This window comes from Acomys minous (assembly GCF_964271855.1).
Source record: "Acomys minous genome assembly, chromosome: 5".
Taxonomy (NCBI): Eukaryota; Metazoa; Chordata; class Mammalia; order Rodentia; family Muridae; genus Acomys; species Acomys minous.
In genome coordinates, this window is record NC_140494.1 from 89,270,860 (window position 1) to 89,294,135 (window position 23,276).

Consider the following 23,276-nt stretch of genomic DNA (forward strand, 5'->3'; position numbering starts at 1 on the left):
TTGGGATTTAGTAATCATGAGAAACGATGACCAGCAGTAGGGGGTGGCAGTACGTGTGCACATGTGTTCCAGAGGGGTCTGTGACTCGCAGCAGCTGAGCCAATGACTCATTCTAAATTTAGCGACTTCTAGAGGTCATTTTAGTCATCCTCCTGCCTTTGGGCTGGAGGATGCCTAACTTAACGCCAACCACGTTTGGTGGAGATGGTGTGTTCTGAGAGAATAGTGAGCAAGGGAGTGGGGGGCAGGGAGACACCACGTGACCTCTTTGAACCGATCTCCAGCAAAGGACGTCCCCTAGTTTCCCGAGGATGCTTGGGTTTCCCTATCCCTGTCAGAGCGTGGTCCTCCCGGGAACTGCTTTTTTTTTTTTTTCCGTGACAGAAACCGGATGTTGGATTCTCAAGGTGGGTGGGGGCTCTATCTCCCTCGGACCTGTCAAAGGTTATTGGGACTCCGAGGGTCCTATTGGCCAGTACGGGAAGCTACCATTTATTTAATCAGAAACTTGCCATGCAGTCTGAGCTGAGAACAGAATAGAGCAAAGACGCTACAACGCCTTTTCCCAGGCAATGCGCATGATTCTGCGGCTCTGTCCTTGCTGCACTTCAACGCACCTTGAAATGGGCTCGCCTCCTTCGAGCAGCGACGGACAAAGAGTTAAGCCAATCAGACCCTAGATCTGTGAGCAACGTCCAATAGGCAGACGTCAGGGGCGGGCCACCAGGATAGGCCCGGCTAGGCTTCACAGTGGACCTGGCTGCGCTCTGCCTCGGTTGGCAGTGCAGGTGCCGCTGCGCCGGGGCCCGGGAGGCTGCGCGCGCTGAGCCGAGCGGAGCCAGGGAGGGATGGAGAGCGGGCCGCCCGGGCTACTGGAGCACCGGCAAGGGGCGTAGGCAGGCGAGAAGCGGGCACTGGGGCACGAGAAGTGTTCAGACGCAAGAGCACTTCGCGATAGGATGAGGCTCTTGGCTGGCGCGCGGTAGTACTATGATTTGGTATGTGGCCACTTTGATAGCAAGTGTGATCAGCACCCGAGGTCTTGCGGCTCAAGGTGAGTTGAAGTGCAGCGTTCATCCTCCAACCCTCCTGGTGTTCTCAGACCTTCGCTCGGGGCTCTGGCTCCCGAACCCCAGGGGCGAGGCTCCGGCTTCGGCTCCGGCTCCGGCCGGGCGCACCTACCCGCACTGGCGCTAGGGCCGGGGAGCTGCGGGTGGGAGGAACTCGGCGGGAAGGTGCGGGAGCCCATGGGCTGCGGAGAACGAACGCCTTCGAATCGAAGTGGACTTGGCCCACCTTGGGCCCCGTGGTCCACAACCGTACGTCGAACCTGAGCTTTGGGGAACCCTTAGTGCTCTAACTCTGGCTGCTGGAGACTTTGCGGGTCTTCAGGCGGGATTCCGTGACTTCCAGCACCTCACAGCACTGCACGATGGAGGAGCCCTTGCAGGGAGACGCGACCAAGAGCTTGGGACTCCCCGCAGCTGCCTCTAAGGGACCTAGTTCTCTACCTCGCGCTCTTCCTTTCCATACATCTTGGTGGTGGGGGGGAGAGGTCAGATTCCTTTGGCAGGTGACAAGCAGAATTGACCTAGCAGCTCCCAGCAGCATCTGCTTTCTTGGCCCTGGCGGCCGCCAGCGCCCATCCTAGCTAGCCGCACCTGGGCCCCGGCCAGGCAAAAGTTCCCGGGGAGGCGCCGTCTCCCCTCTGCGCTCCAGGCTGCCAGGCTCCGCGGCCGTGGGTAGGGGGCGAGGGCCTCGAGGGAGGGGTCTGCTCCTCTACGTTTCAAAGTCGAGCAGAATTTTTCTTTCTGCCTTCTCGGGTCTGAGCCCAAGAATAAGCTAGGGGGAAGCCAGGGCGCATGGTGCATACTTGAGCGCGAGAGCTTTCGTTTTGGAGATGGCAGAGCTCTGGGTGGCATCCGGCTCTCGGCCCTTGTATGGAAGTCAGAGCCGAGCCTGGAAGCCGCCCGGACTCTGAGCTCACGGTTTCTGCGGGTGGAATGGACCCGGTTACGGGCAAGTTCGCAAAGCAGGGAGGAGATGGCGGCGGGAGAGGAATGGTCTGTGGGTGGAAGGCGGCAGGGTGGCGAGGACCTGCGGACCAGGGAGCCATTTAGTAGGGCTCTGCTGGAGGCTCGGGGTTCCCGGCTTCTTTGCACCTTGCCTGGGGCGTGTGGTGGGGAGGAGTGGTTTGAGAAAGTTTCCGGATTGGAATGTGTCTCCTCTGCTACTTGAGAGGGGGTTCTGAACAAGAAAGGAGGGTGGAGGGAAAGACGGCTTTCCATCCATCACCTTGATGGTCGGGATGGCTATAGAGCTTTCCATTTGTCGGGTGGGAAAACTAACACAGGGTGACCTCAGGAGCTTATGGGGGAAAAGATGGATCTTACTGTGCCTCTCCCCTTCCCCCTTCCCACGCAGTCTTTCAGTGACCTCCTCCTCCTCTCCTCTAGGTTTTGGTACGTTCTGCTGTTGGACTGTCTCTGAAAGCACAAAAGGCTGTGCTAGGATCAGAATTGAAGAGACACTGAAGGAAGGCTTTGAACTAGCCTCCCAGCCTCAGCGAGGGTATAGGAATGGACAGATTTTTTTTTTCTTTAACTTAAACACAGACTAAAAGAAATCACGTTTATATTCCAGAGATTCTCAGAGTGGCTAGACAGGAGGAGGAACTTCCCAACGTTGAAGGTTGTTGGACGCGAAGGTTATTAGCACTTCCGTCTAGAATTCCGGCTTCTGTCTGGGGGGCAAGGGTGACCTGATGGGTCCTGGGGGTCTTTTTAGTCTAAAATGGCTCTAGGAAGTAGTTACAGACATAGGTTTGCTGGTAAACTGTTGGGATTCAAATCCTGGCTGTCCGACTTGCTGACCCTGTGACCTTGGGCAAATTTCTCAGGTTTTCTAAATGTCACTTACCTCAGTGGAAAGTGGGTTAGCTGTAGGAACTTGTAGAGGTTTGGGGTGTGTGTGTGTGTGCTCAGTACTGTGATGGAGAAGTGGATGGCTGCCTGTTGAGAAGAATGTGCTCACCAAAACATCTTATTTAGTAGTTCAGCATCTGTGGGGTTCCTGGCTCCTCATCACTTCCTTTCCTTTGGGCGATTGAGGGAGCTGGAAGGTAGGAGTGTGTGAGGGGACATGCAAAAGGCTGCCTCTAAGGAAGCTAGACCCCTTGCTGGGCTGACCTTGTCTGGTAGAACCTCTTGTTTCCTGCATCCCAGTGAAGTGTGGGTGGAGCATGCAGAATTGCTTGGAAGTCCTTTACAAGGTCTGCAAAGCTGAAGTATTGCTGGCTGCCAGATGCTATAGGAAGGATGCGGAGCCCCGCCTACAGAGGGAGAAGTGTACCTGCTTGTCTTTGAGGCTGGGGTTGCGGTGCTGATGAGGGGCCTTATGGGATCCAGATGTTCTGTAAGTGGCAGAGGTGACTTCTGGAGAAATCCTCTAGCCCCGGGGACAGTGAGAGGCTTCGTTTAGAGTCATCTGAAGTAGGACCCATCAAACGGCCAGGTTGCAAGTCTAGGACAGAGGTGGGCATGGACTCTTCCTTTGGGTGCTGCTCAGGCATCTTGGAAGTAACAGAGGTTGGTAGCGTGGTCCAGTTGGAAGGGAAACGAAAACAGGAAAAGCAGAAGCAGGTGGATCTCTGTGAGCTTGAGGCCAGCCTGTTGTACAGAACGAGTTCCAGGACAGCCACAGCTGCATGGAGAAGCCTTGTCTCAAAACTAAACTTAAAAAAAAAAAAAAAAAAAAGAGGAATAGAGGAAGGCTACTGATGTAGCAGTTCCTGCTTCACAGACATCTGCCCAGCAATCTGGGGGAGTTTCCACATCATGTGGAAAGTCCTGAGTGAGGTATAACTGATGGGCAACCTCCCGTAACAGAGGGAAGGCTGCTTTTTATTCCTGATGCTACCCCCCCATCCCCCTACCCCGCCTGCTGGAGTCGGTTGGTGGCCTCCCTGGCTCCTGTGTGCCCAGGTAAATTAGAGTCTGACTCAGATTCTGCTTGCAGTTGGAGCTCTGCCCTCTGTTCTCTCTCTGGCTTTGACCCACCCAGCATCCCTTGTTGATGGAGACAGAAAGAAATGTGTTATAAACCCCTGGGCAGCCTCTCCAGCTGAGAAGGACCTGGTTCAGGAAGTGGTTAGTGAGTGCTGGTATGAGTGTGTCCAGGACACTTACATGGAGGTGGTGGCAGCGGTGGGCGTGGGGTGGGGGTGGGGAGTGTCGGGTAGGAGGCAAGAGGCTAGAGTGGGTCTGTGTGGGAGGAAGCATGATGCTGGGCACTGGAAAGAGTCAGCTGGTCACTCTGGGCCTATGGGCCTGCACACACCAGTCTCTGGAGTTGTTAGCTCCCAGGTTCAGATGGTTTCACGTTTATACCTCTGAGACAGAAAGCTGGGATCTGGTTTCTCAAGGAGCAAAGGCTGCCTGGCTAGATGCTGAGAGCTGGCCCCTCCCTTCTTTGCTGTGCCTTGCACTTTCCAGGGTCTAGGTCTCTTCTCTGTCCCCTCCCCAGCAGGGCAGCCCCTAGCTCTCTTCTTTGCCTTTTCCCCAGTTCTACTGCATGCTCATTAGGTCTCCCTGAGTCCTCCAGTTTGCACTGAAAATGTGGAGGTAGGAGGGGAGGCCCAGTTAGGCAAGCACCGTGAACAGCAAGATTTAACTGGTTCCCTTTGCCATGAGAGCTGCTCCCTTCTGTGGGTTTCTCAGCTGGGGCCCCAGAGAGTGACCCCACTTCCCTCTGCTTCCAGGGGTGGCTTGAGCAGTTTGTGTGAGGATCTGAATGCGGTATAATTGGTAAGATCTTGTGTGCGTGTGTATGTGTATGCCCTGGTGCTATGTATATTCCTATTTGCATGTGTGAGTGTATATTTTTAAATGTTTGCACACACAATATATGTATACACTGTATGTGTATATATACACATATATGTATATATATACATATATATACGCCTGTACGAATGTATACATGCCTCTGTAATTGGTGTTTACACATGGACACACGCCCTTATAAGTGTGTTTGTATGCACATACATGTATCACATCAGGACAGAGCAGTTATGTACAAGTGTTAGGAAGGAGCCCCTCTTTCGAGTCTATGGGATGCAGGGAGACTGCTCGGCAAACTGCTTCCCTGTGCATTGTTCCACACCTGTATCCAGGCAGCCCAGATGTTCTTCGAGTTGGAGGCTCCAGGTCAAACCTGGGACTAAAGAACTGCTTGGGTTCCAATAGAGAAAGCCCAAGTAATGGGGCAGAGGCCTGGGCTCGTGGGAAAGCTGACTGCTTCTCCTGCTAGGAGGCATTAGCTGCCATGGCCTGGCACAGACCAGGGTAGATAAAGCCTGGGTGCCTGGGGAGATGCAGGAGGATTGGGGCCGGAGGAGCAGCTTGCAGGCAGGCTTCTGCCCCAGGGGCACTGCCCATGGGTGTGGCCTGGTCTGCCTGAGGCAACTGACCTATTTTTCTTAGAAATCTTCCTGCTTTCCTGTTCCTCTTGCATGAGTAAGCAGCAGAGTGGTGAGTAGGGATGGGGCCTCTGGGAGGGTTTTGAAAGTTCCAGGAGGGTCAGGGCTATGACAGAGGTCTCAGCCAGCTTGCCAGACCTTCCGACAAAGAGGGGGCCCGATAACCTGACCTTCTAACTTTTTTTTTTTTCCTGGCCAAGTGGCCCATAGATATGGGGGTGTGGCATAAAACTGGTACTTGGGCACAGATTGTACCTGTGAAACATTGCCTCATCCTGGTTCAGAGCAGGGATGCTGTCGCTCTATCTGGAGTAACCTCTCACTCATTTCCTATGCCCGCCTGACCTGTGGTGCCCTCACTGGCCAGCCTTGACTTGTGCATAGCAGATTGCCCTGGGAGGCACACAGGCTATGTGAGGACAGGCGTCCATCCAGTTGGTAGGGCTAGGGTTGTGGCTATGGGAGGCATGGCTTCACTTTTCTGCTGAGGAGCCGTGCACTGAGATTCAATTACAGACTTCCTTCCTGCCCGTGGCTCCTGGGGAAAGGGCTCTTGGAAATATAATCTAGCCCAGCAAATTAAGGTCACTAATAGCATTGGTGGCTGGGGGTGGGGTGGGGTTGGCAATCCAGCCAGAAGGTTGGAGGTGAGAGGGGTCTCAGCCCACCTAGTACCTTGCTGTTCCTAAAGTTGTGGCTTATCTGGCTTGGCTCACTATCCCTTGGCTTCTTGGGAGGGGTGCAGAAAGGCAGCGAAGATACTGATGAGGGCCACGGCAAATCAGGGCTTTTCTAGAATGTGAGAGTCCTTCCTAGGCAGAGGACTATGCCATAGATAGCCTCACACCCACCCATCCCGCGTATGTCGAGGATGGGGCATCCTCACGTCCTGGGTACTGGTCTCCTCTGCAGCCCAGGCTCTCTGTATGTCCCTTCCCAGGTACTCCGGTAGCAGGAGCCAACTTTCTGCTGTCCTCAGGCCCCTCCTCCTCTGGATGTGTGCCTCCCACGTGGTGAGAGAGCCCAAGTCGGCTGGCTTCCTGGAATCTCCTGGAGCCTCCTGGCCTGTCGAGGAGGAGGGATTGGGGGGACTATTGGGGGCTGTGTCTTTTTTGGACTCAGCAGGGATTATTTTCAGGCTGGCAGATGGAGGTGGCGGTGGCTGTCGCTGGTATTATTAGACAACAGGCCTGTGGTTTGAGAGTCTGGTGCCCAGAGGAGGAGGAAGAGGAGGCTGCAGCGAGGAGCCATGGAGGCTGGGTATTCTTCCTTCCTCTCAGCCATAATCAAACCCAGCAGGGCTTCCAAGGACCAGGTAGAGTGACCTTCACCAGAGTCAGCCAGCGTTGCTGCGTCTCTTTTAACTGCTTCTGGGAGGAAGGCCCATCTGTCTGTGGCCTTAGGACGTAGGGTCTGGACTCTGAGAGCCTCTGGAGAATGAGGATAGAAGCTCTGATCTGGGGGAAAGAGTGGTGCATAGGGCAGAGAGGCCTTGGTCCCCAGGGTTCTGGAAGGAATCCTGACCCACCATTTGTTACCTAGGTAGCTTTGCCGGAGCCGCCTAACTGTCCCTGTTTGCAAGACGGAGATAGCAGTGTTGTGTCAGAGGCCACACTATAGGCATGTACCATCACACTCGCAGCACAGACTCTGTCTGTAGTGGAGCTGGGCACTGTATTATATTTGCCTCCCAGCGGCGGCCAAGGGTTTCTACACCTGCCTCTTGGTGCTCAGGAGTGGTTTTCCATGGTCAGGACCCTTCCTCCCCCAGCTCTTTGCTGGCTCTGGGTTGTGACGGTTGAGTGTGGGTCTGTGCCAAGCCTTGGATGACTTGTGGTTCTGTGCACACAGGGTGTCTGCTGGCAGCTCTGGACTCAGCTACCCACTGGGTACCACCTGGCCCAGAGAATGGGAGATTTGTATCCTATGGGTTTCCCAAAAGGTCAGCCAATCTGTAGGGGCCCCGCTCCATCCACCTTCCCTCTCGTGTTCTTTTCCTGCTAGCATGGCATAGCCCTAAAATGGCCTGGGCAGACACTCAGGATTCAGATTTAGTAGGCATACATACAAGACCATCCTAATGCTCTCTTGAAAAGTGCTGTGTGGGGCCCGGGAGATTTACTAGCCTCTTTCTTATCGTGCTTGCTCCCCGGGCAAAGCCAGTCTGAAGGAGGGATTTGTGGTCACTATTTCTAGGCATTTCTTTTGCCCTCCCCCTTCCTCTGGTTCCTTCTAGCTGTTCTGCATGGTCCTGCTGGGCACAAATATGTCTAGCTTCTGCAGACTCTGCTCTGATTCTTAGCTCTAGGGCTCTTCGAGTTCCAGTGTCTCTTTGTTATGGCAACTGACCGGCGTGTCTCTCTAGTTGGGTTGGGCATGCACTCAGCTTGCATGAGGTCCGTTTGCTCCCCTTTCCTAATTTCCTGATCTGAGTCCCTTTCGCACCTGGACTCGGATTTGCTTGCCCCTCTGTTTGATTTCCCAATGTCTCCTTTTTCAAGCCCCTCCTTCCCACTACACACTATACCTTAGCTGGGCTAATAACTTCTCTCCGCTTGCCCCGCCCCACACACTGTGCTTTTCTGGAGAGGTGTTTACTAGACATATTTTGGCTCAGAGAAGATGAAGGCTAGAGAGAAGTATCTGTGGGTGATGGGGTGATGGAGTGAGGTTACGCACCCAGTGTGTGTGCGTGTGTGCATGTGCTCTCGGGTGTGCATGTGTGTCTGTTTCTGTCTGCGTGTAAGAAGGAAAAGAGAAGATGACTATTTTGAGATCCAGAAACTCAGGAGAGCCTGGACTGAGTGTGGAGGCTGAGATATGGCTTTCCCCCCCCACCCCCCACCCCCCAACCTCGTCGCGTTCCTTGCGGAGAAACCTGCCTCATTTTTGTCTTGTGTGTCATCTTTGGGTTGCACCCACTTTGCAGCCACTGTCGGTGGTTGGAATACCCTGGAGAAGAGATGCTGGTCGGGAGTGCTTGTTAGGGTGTGCTTCATGCTTGGGGCTCAGGGCCCAGACCAGGGGCTGGCTGAGGCCGGGGCATGTGAACATGCAGCCTTCCTTTCAGGTGGGAAGGAAGGTGGGAAAACTTGGCCTTATTGAGATGCAGTGAGAAGCAATCAGTGTGGGTGCAAATGAGCAGCTGGCACTGTGGGGACCCATGCCAAGGTTGACCTACCTCTGGGCATTGCCCTCCAGAGCCCTGAACTTGGCAGCCTGTTGTCCAGAGCAGACGTTGACTGTTGACTACTAGAACTTCCCAGCCTTGCTCAGCTCCCTCCCTTCTGTCTAGATTCTAGGGCCAAAGGCACTACCTTCAGTGGGCCATTTTGCTCACCTCCAGATAACCTGGCTCTGGGGAAAGTTCCTTCCCCTTTCTCAGGCTCCTGTCGTTTGTCTCCTAATCTCCTCACAGGCTATGCTGCAAATAGTTTTTTGCACGTGTGCACGGACATGCACATACACACACAACCTGCATTATTCTCCCCCCACCCCTTCCCCTATCCTGTGGGCTGTTCATTCTTCTTGGTCTAGTACTGGTCTTTGTATGCCTGGATTCAGTAGGCTTTTTTCTTTTTGCCCATGTGTCCTATGGGATGTGAGGGGTGCAGGGTGGCACTCCCTGCTACTGGGCCTCCTCTTTCCTGGAGGGCCTGGGCTGAAAACATCCTGGAGCCAGGTTGGGGGAGGGGAGGCTGGGAAACCTGCCTGGGCCTCTGGCAGGTGAGTGCAACACTCTGCTTTGCTCCAAAAATACTCGGTGATCTTAGCTCTTTCTCTAGAAAACAGTGATGTCACCGAGAGCCAATAGGCTTCTGCAAGGGCTTGCCTCCCTCTCTGCCTCCTCCTTCTGCAAGTTGCAGAGAAGAGGGAGGAAGAGGGGGGGGGGGAGAAGGAGACACAGGCGACACACACTGACTCCTTGGAGAGGTACAGACGAGAAACACACATGCACATAAGAAAGCTCCCCATTTCTGAAAAACAGGCAAAGCGCCTTCTCCTGTTATAGGCCAGGAGAAATGCATAGGCCTCATCAACACACACACACACACACACACACACACACACACACTCTCTCTCTCTCTCTCTCTCTCTCTCTCTCTCTCTCATACACACACACACACACACTCTCTCTCTCTCTCTCATACACACACACACACACACACACACACACACACAGAGAGAGCGAGAGAGAGAGAGAGAGAGAGAGAGAGAGAGAGAGAGAGAGAGAGAGAGAGAGAGACAGGTAGACAGAATCATAGAGTGGGAGTAAGATAAAGAAACAGAGATGGAGGCATTGACAGAGAGACACGAGGAAGGAGCAGGGGAGAAAGACAGAAAGGCAGGGGTATACAACACACACACACACACACACACACACACACACACACACACACCCCTCGTGCACTAAAAAGAGACAAAGACAGAGATGTAGAGGAGTCAGAAAGAGAAAAGCAAGACATAGAGAAAGGAGAGAAACTGGTACAGAGGACACAGAGGTAGACAGGGATCAGGAAAACACACACACACACACACACACACACACACACACACACACACACAGCTAGACACACAGATATGAAGGACAGACAGAGACATGAGCTCACAGGGTCAGAGGTGCAGAAAGAGGACTGGGGGATCCACAAAGCTCTCTTGTTCTCCAGCAGGCAGGCATCAGGCTTGTAACCACCCTTTGTGGCTGCTGTCCTTGGTGCTGCCCTGAAGAGCTGGGCTTGGAGGGTGGTGAAGGGAAAATGTGTAGTTAGCTTGGGGGAGTCGTGGGCAGTTGAAGAGAGGCACGGGTGAGGCTGTCCTTCTTATTGGAAGAAATGATCAAGGTGACCTTGTTGTCCCCTTCTCCTTTTCTGGTGTGAGAGGGGTATGGGGCTGGAGGTGGGCTTCAGGTTCTGTTTGCTCTGATGTGTGGACAGTGTCCCCAGAGTTAGTTTTTTTCCTAGCTCCTCAAGGCTGCAGTTTGGGTAGGTTGGAGGCCCCTTCTGTCCATTCCTTACCCTCTTCCCCATGTGGGTGTGCTCTGATTCTGATGTCCTCTGTGAAAGGTAGGGGATTGCTCCAGGGTGCCCTCCTTTGTCACCATTATCTTTCTCTCTTGGTGGTGATGTCTGGAGCGACTGTGAGAGTTTAATAGATTCAGGGCTTGGAAATTGGAGGGCTGCAGTGCCTCCTGCTCCCCTCTGCAGCAAGGCTGGCGCAGTGGGTTGGGGGAGGGGCTGGCGAGGCCGCTCAGGCCCGTGGGGCTTTCCCTCCGGTGTTGCCAAGCAGCCTCCTTAGCTTGTTAGGGATTCCCCACTCCTGTATGGAGCCCTCTTGTTTAGTGCTGTAACACCAGGCTGAGCTGGGGGTGGAGCGGCAGAGGAGGCTGGCTCTGCCTTCGCCCACCAGGCTCCAGTGGGAAGTGCCTTGCTTCAGAAAGATTGCAGAATGTTCACAGGGACTACAGCTTGGCAGGGCCTCCAGGACCGAAGGGCCTGCATGCCCTGTGCTTCAGGCCAGACATGATCATGCCTGCTGCTTTTGGGTCTGGGGTGGGAAGTCTTCCTTGTAAGACTAGAGAAAATGGGGCATCCCTTCCTTTCTTCTCTTCCAAGTCTATACAGGAAGCTTGAATATCCTAAGGGCAGAGGGAGATATGCATAAGATGTGGGTATTCAGGGTGCGCTAAGGACCCTTGGAGAGGGAAAGGGTAGGACCAGAAGTGGGAGGGAGGGTTGGATATCAGCATAAACTGTAGGAGCAGGATTTTTTTTTTTAAACCAATTCTTCATGTGTCACCTTGGCTGTCCTTGTTAGGTGCCCACGGCCTGCGAGAGGAACCCGAGTTTGTGACTGCTCGAGCCGGCGAGGGTGTGGTTCTGCGATGCGACGTAATCCATCCAGTGACGGGACAGCCCCCACCCTATGTTGTAGAGTGGTTCAAGTTTGGGGTCCCCATCCCTATCTTCATCAAGTTTGGCTACTATCCCCCACATGTGGACCCTGAGTATGCAGGTAACGTGTGAGCGACGAGAGCTGCCCCCTCTTTCTCTCCATCACCCTCTAGGTTTGGGCTGTGTTGAGCCTTCCGTTCAGGCCTCAGTGGTACCCACAAAGTCCCAGGTACTCTTCGTTTTTTTTTTTTTCTCTGTCACGTCTGATCTTTTTCTTGCCTGGCCTTGTTATCTCTGTCTTTCATGGTCTTTGCCCTTTTCCTTCTCTCTTTGCCCTCTGGTGGGATTTTAACCATAAGTAGGAGAGGAAGTAGGAGGCGAGGCAGACAGGAAGCCTGTCTATTCATCTCGGGGATGTGATGAGGGGCTAGGAGTTTGGGGCAGGCTAGAAAGCGGGTCTCTTTGGAGGAAGCAAGGGGTAGAGGGCGAGGAGATTCAGATAGCTCCACCTTTTCCTAGGCATGGTATTGCCGAGGCTGTAGGTTGGCTGTCTGCGTGCTTCCACTTTCCTGGCTCTAAAGTTGGGGTATCCAGTGCCGAGCCTGGTACTGCATCTCCCCTTCTTGCTGTTCATGCTCATGGCAGACGTCTGATCTCACCTCCTCTGCCGCTACCCCCCCTTCCCTGCCCCCCCCCTTTATGTCTTGCTCTGTAATTATTCTGCCAGTGTGGTCTCCCTGTGACTCATTGCTGCCGCCTGCCAGGCTGCCAGGGAAGAGGGCACAGGGTGTGTGCATATGTGTGTCTGTGAGTGTGAACGTGTGCTGGAGCTGAGAGGAAGTGAGGAGACAGGCAGGACCCTCCTTCTACCTTTCTTTTTCCTATGGCTTCTGAGGGCCGAATTACCTTCTCTGAGAATGCATGCATTCTTTTCACCCCCCTCCCTCCCTCCCTCCCTCCCTCCCTTCCTCCCTCCTTCCCTCCCTCCTTTCCTTTCTCCCTTCTCCCATTCCTTTCCTTCTTTTCTTCCTTTGGTGCTGAAGATTGAACTCAAAGCATCACACTTCCCGTGTAGTTGCTGTACCTTTGAACTCCACCCCAGTCTCTGTGGGCAGGGTCTCACTACATTGCCCATTCGGCTTTTTACTCACATTCCCCATGCCTCAGCGCCTCTTGAGCAGCTGGGATAACAGGCCTGTACCACTGTGCCAGGCCCTTTCCTGGTTGGCTTTCTTCTGAGCTGGTGTCTCTCACCCTCCTTTTGCCCAGGATTGACGTTGAGCGGCATCAGCGTTCCTACAAGGGAGGCTTGACTCTGAGGCAGGGAGGCAAACAGAGGCCTAGTGGTTTGGGTTTCGATGAACGTGGGCTAGAGGGGTCTCTGGGCTGCCTTGGCCACTGCAGCGTGGGCAGGGACTCTAGTATGCCCTGCGTGTCACAGAGGTGGCTAAGGAAGAGCTGCCCACCCTTGCCTTGCCTGCCCCTTCTAGGTTGGTCTTTGTGGAGGATGTTTCAACTTGGTATGGGTAGCATGAATGGGAGGGGCCAAGCATCTGGCCCTGGCCTGTCTTCCCTCTGCCTGCTCAGGGAAGCCAGATAGAAGGGAGCTGGGACAGACAAGTCCTTGGTACCCTGCTGAGATGAGGATAGTCTGAGTCCTGCTGGGCTCCCTCATTCTATCTCTACATCCTTCTCTCTCTTCTCATCTCTGTGCCCATTGTACCTTTCTTTTGACCTATATCTCCAAAAGAATGGGCATATTTGAAGGAGCAGAGGCTCTTGTCAGTGCCACACACAGCAAGCTGCCCTTGTAGGCTGGTGCAGGGCCATTTGGGGAAGGGCAGTGGCTCCATCATCAAGGCAGTTTGCTTGTGCTTTGTCACCTGTTGCCTATAGTAGGTGCCGAATGCCAGTTTGGTACACTGCCATGGAAAGTGGTCTGAAGGTTTGCCTTTGGCTGGAAGAGTGAGAGAGGTGATAGATTTGCCTTCATGGCTTGGCCTGATGGCTCACTCACTGGGCTTTGTCTGCTGTGTTCCCGCAGGCCGGGCCAGTCTTCACGATAAAGCTTCTCTGCGGCTGGAGCAGGTGCGCTCTGAGGACCAGGGCTGGTACGAGTGCAAAGTACTCATGCTGGACCAGCAGTATGACACATTCCACAACGGCAGCTGGGTCCATCTCACCATTAACGGTGCGTAAATGTCTCTTGGGAATAGCCAAGGAAGATGGCCTCTGGGGCCTACGCTGGAGGAAGCCCCTCTACTAATAGGACCCCAATAAGCCGTGCCCCATAAGATCTTGGTTGGTGTCTCCTTAACACCCCTTAGAAGTATTCCTGGCATTCATGGGTCAGTAGCAGGCATGGAAACAGCAGGTCTCCAATGTGCAGGGTGACATCAGAGTTCCTCCGAGGAAGAAATCTGCTTCTGGGAATCAGGGGCTTTGAACTGGTCAGTGTTGATGTTATTTCTCAGCCTCTGATGACTGTTAGCTCAGGTAGTGTCTCTTCTCAGGTGGAGTTCTTTGACTCTCAGCATGAATCTTTCTAGGTTGCCCACTTTTTATTTGGGTAATAAGTACCAAGGGTCTTGTGTTCCTAGCCCTACACTGGGTGATAGGTAAATAATGTTGAGTAAACCCAGACCCATTTCCTGCTTGAACAGGGTTTACCAGCTAATAAAATGTGAGAATCCTGGGAAGAGGAACCGTTTTAATGGCTGTCAGTTATTTATAGCTCACGTTAAATGGATTGTGCTATGCACAGATGCTTTTCGTGTGCCTGACTAGGGCAGGGAGGCCTGGGTGAGCTTGCTGAGCTCTATGCTTGGTCTAGGCTGGGGTGTCCTAGGTTCACAGTGGCAGTGGTCTGAGGGTCTTCACATAGGGTGAGGCTTTAATAGCATACATGCTGAGATGTGCTGCCTTCGGCATAAGTCTGGGGTTATAAATGCTGTGGCCAGAAAAGAAGAATCGATGTTCCTAGACTAGAAATTTCTCTTGAGATTTTTTTTTTTTTTGAAGAATGGTTATGTTTCCCTTTCACTAGGGTTGGGAGAGACTCCTTCTCTTTCTGGTTCTGGGAGCCTGTCCAGAGTCTGGGGAGAACAGAGTATTTTAGTTTTTTCTTAAGAAATAAATATTTTTCTTTTCCAGAGTTGGGAATCAAACCCAAGGTCTTGGGCAGGCCAGGCACGTGTTGTACCAGAGATATTTATGTTCTGAGCCCCAGAAGAGATTGTTTTATTAAGAGTGCTGCTGGCCTATAGTGCAGGACACTTTCAAGTTGGCGGCTCCAGGTCAGAGGTGGGGTAGTCACTACATGCTTGCTGTTCCCTACTGTTGAAGGCAGATTTTAAATCTTGTGTGGCTTTTCTCCAGTGTCAGCCCGCTTTGGCGTGACCACTTGAGCTAGTTGTTGTGTGCACAGGGAAAACTCCTCTCATAGGAACCCAAGCGAATCATAACTCTGAAGGTAGATTTTGCTGCTCAGGCCTTTCAAGATTGAGCGCCAAGCCAGGAGATTCTGCATCATCGCTTCCTTTTTTTTTTTTTTTCTTTCTTTTTTCCCCCTCTCCCTTCTGTGCCTTTTCCTACTGCCTGACACTGCCTTGAGGTGTGGCCTATCTCTCCCATCATCCTGATTGATAGTGTCTATTCTGGGAACCCAGACACCAGCTACGCAGCCAAGAATCATGTTCAGGGAGGTGGAGTCGTGGGGAACTTGTGTTCTGCCGGGTATTGTCTTTGTTTGCATGAAGTGAGGACTCAGGCTTTGTTAATTTCTCAGGGTGGAAGAGATGTGGACCGAGGTCCGCCAAAGATGTGGCTCTTTTCCTGAACCCACTGCGTATTAAGTCACTGGGGCTCGTTGGGTCATCTCTCTGAGTTTCAGTTTCCTCAGAGTCACTTTGTAGGGTGTTCCAAGGTTCTGTGGCTGCTATGTGAGATTGTGCCTTGGGCACAAATTATCCAAGGGCAGTTATGGGTAAGACAGCAGCCACATTGTTCACAGTGGGGAAAGGGCAAGCAGATCCAAACGTGGGTGGCAGGGATAGCTGGTTAGAAGGCACTGAGGACTTTGGTCCTTTAAAAATCCTTTTGGCCAGGTGTGGTGGTGCACGCCTTTAATCTCAGCACAGGGAGGCAGAGGCAGGCAGATCGCTGCGAGTTTGAGGCCAGCCTGGTCTACAAAGTGAGTCCAGGACAGCCAAGGCTAACACAGAGAGACCCTGTCTTGAAAAACAAAACAAAACAAAACAAAACAAAAAACCCAAAAACCCCCTCAAAACAAAAAACAAACAAAACAAAACAAAAAACAAGTCCCCAAACTCCAAAACAAATAAACAAATAAAAATCCTTTTGAATCTACCCAAAATTATCCATACAAGGAGGCATATTTCCTGATGTCCTCTCGGTGGCAGGCTCTGGATATCAGGCAGGGCACATGACCCAACCCTAGTATTTAAGTTTTCCAATCATGTTAAGAAATGATCTGCCTTGTGCCTTTGGGAGCACCAAGGAGGGAAAGCCTCTCAGAGGGCATGGCCTATGTCCAGAATCCTGTCCAGAGAGAGACTTAGGCAAGAGCAGGGAGTAAGGTGGTGAGGATCCTTCACTAGAGGGAACAAGTGAATCTGCAAGTCCGAAGGAGGTGAGCGCCTTTACAGATGGAGGGCAGGTAGGCTGTGGACACACTAGTGCTGGGCAGAGCACTGAGTCTGAGCAACCATTTGCTCCATGTCTGAGAACCAGGCCTTAGCAGAGTCTAGTTCCTATTACCCATGAGCAGAGAGAGAGAGAGAGAGAGAGAGAGAGAGCGCCTTCTCTCAGCTCCCCCATTTCCTCTCTTCCAGAATTTCTTCCTGTGTAAATATTTCCATTCTGGATGGAAGGAGGCCGGTGCCATTCCTTTGTCACATCCAGAGTATGATGTATAGTGTCAGGCATTTGGTGACGGGCACCTTTCAAAGGAGAAAGGCCAGTGCAAAAATAAGAGTTACAACAAATGTTCTCATTTTCCCCCTGTGTTTTCTTTGAAGACTGGTTGGGTAGAAACAATCCCAGTCATTTCTTTATCACATGCAAAATACCTCCACAGCCCAAGCCAAGTCTTGCTGTAGGTCTGGTTTATGGCTTGGAGGAGAGACCAGCTTATTTCTAACCTGTGCTATTAATTATAGGGCGCTTGCAGGAGGAATTAAGCCTCGAAATGCAGCTGGCAAGCTAACACCTAATTCAGTAAATAATTGAGAGTCAAACCATTATTTTCCTGAAAACTTGAAATTGTTCAATGTACTTTCCTGATTAGCACCTAAATAATAAAGTAATTATGTAATTAGTAATTAATTTGTCACTTCAGGACATAATTTAATTTATTATCTTTTCTTTTAAGCTTGACACTAGAGGTAATAGAGGCTGTGCTTGAGTTAACTGACTTTCGGGGGCAGGGTGGGTGGGTGTGGGCTCTGGCACTAGTACACATTCTCAGTGTCTAGAGGCTGCAATCCCTGGACAGATTTACAAGGACTTGGGAGGGCCCCGTCATCATTGCGTTTAGTGTCCTTCTGAACACTGGTTTTCTCGAGGATGTGTATTTTATGTGTAGTTCCAAATGTCCCTGTGTACCCAGCAGCTATGGGTGCTGGAGACTGGTGGCCAAGGTGGCCCTGCGTGGTCTTGCTTCTAAGAGGGTGTGTGTACTTGCATTTGTATTAGACTATGGATGTGTATGCTGTAGGCCTTCATTCACTTATTTCATTCACCGGCCTTCCATTCACGAAATGTTTGTTGAACACGCTGCATTCCAGGAAGTGCAGGAGATCTGAGTATTTGGTGTCACCAGGAAAAGACACATGCTCAGATGGGGCACAGAAATGGGGTCTGGATATAGAGTTCCAGGCTAACGCAAGAGCTCTTCAAATGGACGGTGTTGAGGTTGGAAGTTCTTGCACAGGGAGGCACAGAAGACCTGTGTTGTTTGAGTCAGCAGGAGAAAGTGTCGGGGACAGGAAGCTGGCGCAGGCAGGAGCCAATCCTAGTACCTTCTGACCGACTGACGCTGGGAGCATGGCTACAGGGGGCAGGAAGGACCCTTTCTGAAGCTTGTTCTTTGTCTTCAGACCAAAGCCCCTAGGAATGACGACAACAACAGTAGTGATGGCAGAGCAGTCAGTTTGCTGTAAACATTTGCCTGCAGGTTTTACAAGATCATCCATAATCCTTATGTCATTTATCCCCTACATCAATTCCAGAGGGCAGAGGATGTAGATAAAGCCCAGAGAGTCTGAGGGACCTGCTTGAGATTATATGGCAGGCTAGTACTTGAACTTGGGTGCTTGTGAGGAACCCAGAATGGCCTACCCTGGTACCATTGGTGTTGGTGTTGGTATTCAAAACAGCCATTTTGGAAGACCATGGAACCAGTAGTCCAAGAGGTTAATGCCTGACCGGATTGTCTCTGCAAGCAGCTCAGGCAAAGGAGGGCTGAATTTCTTAAAAGCCGATTATCCAAACAGGATAGAGTGTTAATCACACCTTCAGTGCTTGGGAGATGACTACTGCACGTAATCAGGGAAGAATTAAGAAAGTGGTAGCCCGCAGAATTCACTACTCAGCTTTATCCACTGGAGTCAAAGAGGAGGCAGGCAGGTGGGAGGTTTTTATTGTTTGTTTTTTGTTTTTTGTTTTTTTAACCTACAGAATGAGGTAACGGTAAGACTGCGTCCTTAGCCTGGGACAGGCATTAGGCTTTGATGGCACTCAGTCAGGAAATCAGCAAATGATGGGCTTGGTGGACCTGGGGCACTCAGGAGCCCCTGTGCAGTGTGATAATCCTGGAGAGATTCTTGTTTATGTCCTGTTCCTAGCCCGGTGGGAAGCTTTACTGAAGCTAAGTTCAGCCAGATGAATGGAGAATTTGTAGCTGGCCAGCCGGAGCGTAGGTCCAAAGTTGCCCGCATTGTCTCTGCAAGCAGCTCAGGCAAAAGGTGCTGATTCTCTTAAAAGCTCGTAATCCAAACGGGATGGGCTGCTACTCACACCTGCCGGGCATCAGTAGGTCAGTCCTAGGTCTCCCTACTCCTGCGATATACCGGAGAGTAGTTTCTGCCCACTTTGTTCTGTTGTCCTTGCATGCGGCAGAGCTCTGCGCAGGTGCATGGGGGTCGCCTCTCACTTTCCTGGTGTCCTTTGCAGCCCCTCCCACCTTTACAGAAACACCCCCCCAATACATCGAGGCCAAGGAAGGTGGAAGTATTACCATGACGTGCACTGCTTTTGGGAACCCTAAGCCCATCGTCACCTGGCTCAAGGAAGGGACCCTCCTCGGTGCTAGTGGAAAGTACCAGGTGAGTGCAGCTCTCACCTGGGTACCACAGTCTCTCTTCTTGGTCTCTCCTCTGACCCCCACCCCTGCCTATCTCCCATCTAATGACCACTGATGCTCTGTGTACAGGCCCAGGGTGGAGGCAGGCAAATTAATGGCTCAACTCGACTGAAGGCATTCTGCTGCCTCTTGTAGGGAGATGAACAAGAAGGCTGTTATCCTCCCTGTCCCTGTCCAGCGAGTCCCCGAGGCCATCTCCAGCCTCTCAGAACTCACCTCTTTGCTTAGGAGACATGCTAGTGAGGCCCACAGGTTGATGCTGCACTCTTTCTGTGCCCCCAGGTGAGTGACGGTAGCTTGACGGTGACATCAGTCAGTCGGGAAGACAGAGGCGCCTACACCTGTCGAGCGTATAGCATCCAGGGTGAGGCTGTGCACACAACCCACCTGCTTGTTCAAGGTAGGGGGACTTTTTCAGCCTCTTTATCCCTAGAGCTTGGCAGGAGGTTTCCAGGCCTGCTGAACCATGGAGAATGTTTTCTCATGGCACAGCCTGCCCAAGGGGGGGGGGTAGGGGAGGGGAGCCGGGTAGAGGAGGTGGGTGGGGACTGTCTCATATATATCACTTTCTGTGTCTCTCACCTTGGTCAGCTGGTGTGGCAGGGAGACAGGGACCATGGCGAGCCATTTTTGATTTCCTGTTGAGAGTGCATTCCTGCCACGTCTTCACTTTCCTCAGAGGGGGAGACACCCTTGGGTCATCTATCTGTCAGTGACAGCATCAATATGTAAAGATAGAGCTATAGTCAAAGCCCCTGACGTTTAAGCAACATCAGGGACATTGATTAGAACTGTGTTCTGCAGTCAGCTGTGAGATGTTGGCCAGAGTGCCTTGAAAAGGGCTGAGCGTTCACTGCCCAAGATGGGCAGGGTGTCAGGGTGGGCTCTCTGCCTTCCCACCCTCTGCGTGCTGGGGTGACAGCGGGGGTTTAGGGCATGGCGACTGTGATGACACTCTGTCCTGTGGCCTCTGAGAGCTCCCCAGGAGCGGAGGCACACCGTGGGAAGCAGCATATCTCCTATGGGAGGGCCAAAGCCCAGCTCCGCTGAGGTCTGGCTAAATAGTCCCCAGATTTGCTGGATTCTGCCTCTCTGCTCCCCAGCCTCCTCTCCTGCGTGGCCTTCTGAACCTCTGTCTGGAGGAACAGTACAAGGCTCTGGCTCCTTCAGGACAAGATCAGGCCTTGCACCTTCTGAGCTCTGTTGGAGAGCATTGGGCAGGAAAGGGGGGTGGAGGTTATAGATGGCTGCTCTGCAAATCATGAAGCAGCTGGGGATGTGGTATAGAGTGGGTACCTGAACTTCACAGCATCTGGAAGCATCTCTGCTGCCCAGATACCCCATCTTGAGCATCCTAGAGCTTCCTGGGAGCCCTGGCGTGGTAGCCCTCCCCGTCAGGAGAGGTGATGTTTATTCCCTGTTCTCCCCCAGGGCCTCCCTTCATTGTTTCCCCTCCTGAGAACATCACCGTCAACATCTCCCAGGATGCTCTGCTTACCTGCAGGGCAGAGGCGTATCCCGGCAACCTCACCTACACCTGGTACTGGCAGGATGAGAACGTCTACTTCCAGAAGTGAGCAGCACCCCTGCTCCAACCCTCTCACATGGGTCCCCACAGGCCCCTGCCTTGAGGGAGGGGTCCCGGCAGTGCCTGGGAACCCAAAGTTTCCTTGCTGCCTCTAGGGGAGGTTAAGGGACTTAGTGCTACCTTGCTTGTAAATTTCTGCCAGTGGTCCCTCATCTCTTTGTCTGCTTGTCACTGTTTTGCAGTGACCTGAAGCTAAGGGTGCGGATCCTGATTGATGGGACGCTGATCATCTTCCGAGTGAAGCCAGAGGATGCTGGGAAGTATACCTGTGTCCCTAGCAACAGCCTGGGGCGCTCCCCCTCTGCCTCAGCATACCTGACTGTGCAGTGTGAGTAGGGGTGAGGGAGAGGGTTCTGGGTATTCTCGTAGGTGCAAAGTGTACTAGCTAGATTGGATGTTGAGGACCCAATATGTTTCTGAGGACTACAGGATCAGCTGAGAGAATATGTACGAACGGCTTCAGGGGAGGCCATGACCAGCCTGGCCAATAGGGTGAACTGATATTGGCAGCTGTCTTCTGCGGGCTGGCCATCACTGGCTATTAGCCAGTTCATTGATTCGAGCTTAGGTCAGGTTCAAGGATAAACGGACCTTAGCTCTGAGCATTCACTGTTCAGAATGGTGGTCCTTATGTTATCGAGTACTGGTTTATACCTGGACCTTGAACTAATTGCTGCTAGGCTAGGCACATTTTCCTGGGTGTCTCAGGATGCAGGCTTAGTTCCTCTGCCAGTTGCACTCTGCCTTTCCACACATGGACATTGCGCACTGGCCCTTCCTGGGTGAGTTGGTCTGCTTCCACACCTGGCTCCTTCTGGCTACCTACTCCCTTTGCTCTGGGACTGTGAGACTCAAAAGAAAGAGATGATATTTAGCCAGACCCATAAAGGGCTTCTGAGCGAGCCTGAGATTCTACCTAGTAATAATACTTGGGTGCCCTGTGTTGCTTTCCCAGCCCGTGACAAGCTGGATATTGCGGTCCAGTGAGATGGGAAGATGGGTATTGAAGATTAATGTCTTCCTTTTGGCTCATGGATAGCCCTGTCACTCGGGCAACAAAGGCTGCAGGTTGTTGCTATAGGTGACAGGCCTCCATTATTAGAATGCTGGTGTGGGAGAATTACTTACACCCGAGGATATAGAGAGGCAGGGGTAAACAGTGTAGTGTGGTGATGTAAGGCAGCCTCTGAGCTGAGGACAAGTAGAGGAACAGTTGGCAGCCTTGGGAGCTCTCCCTGCTGGCTGCACAGGTCTGAGTGTTTGCTTGGGTCTTCTGTGAATGGGTAAGGTAAGACGGGCGGAGCTCAGTTGGGTTTGCGGTGTCCCACTTCGTTCCTCATGGTGCGTGCTTTCTCATTTCTGTGGGATAGCTTTGCTGGTGGAAGCAACGGCCTCCGTTCTCTTGCACTGCTGACAACTCACAAGGGTTTGTAGCATGCTGTGCTGGAAGTTCCGGACTTTCATGAGCTGGGGAGCCCAGGATACTGGGTGTAACTTCCTACCTAGACCTAAAGCAGGAAAAGCAGGAGACTGGGTGCGTTCAAGCAGCACTGGAGAGGAAAGGGATACAGGAAAGGTCCGCTTCACCTTGCAGGCGTGCCTCTCCCTCTAGGCTGGAAGCAGGCAGTGCCACATGAGCTAGAAGGCAGGGATGATGCCGGAGTGAGCAGGCCCACAGGGATCTGCCTTCCGAAGGATGCCGAACCAACTGAGATGAAGGCTCCATCCTTGGAGCCGTGGGCCACTGTTCTCTTGCAGAGGCGGTTTGGTTTCGCTGGCTCTCCTCAGCCCCGCCACCCACTCCCACTCGTCCCTTTTTTTTTTTTTAACCTTCTTCCTCCCTTCAAAGAGAATCCAGGGAGCTGAGATTTATAGGTGGGTGAGACAAGGATCTTTATTTCTGCTAAAAAGCAGTGTTCAGAGTATTTCTCATTCATAAACCCTTTGAAAACCTTGGAGGAATTAAAAAAAAAAAAAGACTATCATACCAAAGTAGGAAGCTACATCTAAATATATAACTCGGCCTGGTATTTATGTAAGGCTGTTCTCTGAAGAGCTCAGAATGCTTAAAAGGTGTCAGCTCATTCATCACAGCCTTCCCAGCTCTGGATCTTTCGCCTTTGTAGCCCTAGGGGTCCTGGGGAGAAATGAGAAGAGGTGCCTAAATTTCCAGCACAAGGGCTACAGGCCTCCTGTCATCTGTCCTGGGGCCATGATAGAATTTTTTTTTACCTTTAACTGCAGAGTCAGGTGCAGTACAGAGGCCAAGGGAGCCCAGACACCCAGCAGAAGAAATACCTACCGTTATACTGGGGACGCATCGTGCGTAGAACTGACATTGCTCTTTTTGGTTTAGGATGTGGATTAATTGACTGCTTACTCCCAAGAAACTTCAGGAGCCAAAATAGCTGGAGAAATGCATGGTCATTATTGGCTTGGCAGGGCTGGGCTAAAGTCTGGTGTGAGAGTCATTTCCAAATTCTGAAGACCAGGGCAGTTTCAAATGTGCCTCTGAGTGCCTCTGAGCATTCTTCAACGTCTTAAGGGTCTTAAAAGTATAGTAACTTGGACAGATGAAAGATGTACGCAGCCTGCCCCAGCCTGCTGTGTGTGGCCCCTAGCCTCTAAGTGTTAGAGGGCTGGGACTGTTGGTCTTTTTAACCATGGTGGCCTTGGCTCCTGGCACCGGCTTTTCATGTTTCTCCACACTACCCCTTTTCACAGACCCAGCCCGTGTCCTCAACATGCCCCCTGTCATCTATGTGCCCGTGGGAATCCATGGCTATATCCGCTGTCCTGTGGATGCCGAGCCACCTGCTACTGTGGTGAAGTGGAATAAGGATGGCCGGCCGCTGCAGGTAGAGAAGGTATGAGTGAAATGCATGCTGGGGATTCAGAATGGGGAGCATCCTTCTGAAAATAAAGATGCTGCCT

General features: G+C 52.3%; 1 protein-coding gene across 9 annotated transcripts in view; it reads left to right on the forward strand.

The window, feature by feature from the left end:
• The first annotated feature begins 763 nt into the window (after positions 1 to 763).
• The window catches only part of IGSF9B (immunoglobulin superfamily member 9B), a 47,172-nt gene continuing 24,659 nt past the window's right edge, over positions 764 to 23,276 (forward strand). For all 9 annotated transcript variants that reach the window (XM_084782937.1, XM_084782942.1, XM_084782938.1 and 6 more), the window contains exons 1-8: positions 764 to 1,054; positions 11,294 to 11,491; positions 13,415 to 13,561; positions 18,565 to 18,716; positions 19,037 to 19,154; positions 20,186 to 20,327; positions 20,525 to 20,670; positions 23,067 to 23,209. In XM_084782937.1, the coding sequence (XP_084639063.1) occupies positions 991 to 1,054; positions 11,294 to 11,491; positions 13,415 to 13,561; positions 18,565 to 18,716; positions 19,037 to 19,154; positions 20,186 to 20,327; positions 20,525 to 20,670; positions 23,067 to 23,209 (1,110 nt within the window). In that variant the 5' untranslated portion in view covers positions 764 to 990. The remainder of the gene's footprint in view (positions 1,055 to 11,293; positions 11,492 to 13,414; positions 13,562 to 18,564; positions 18,717 to 19,036; positions 19,155 to 20,185; positions 20,328 to 20,524; positions 20,671 to 23,066; positions 23,210 to 23,276) is intronic.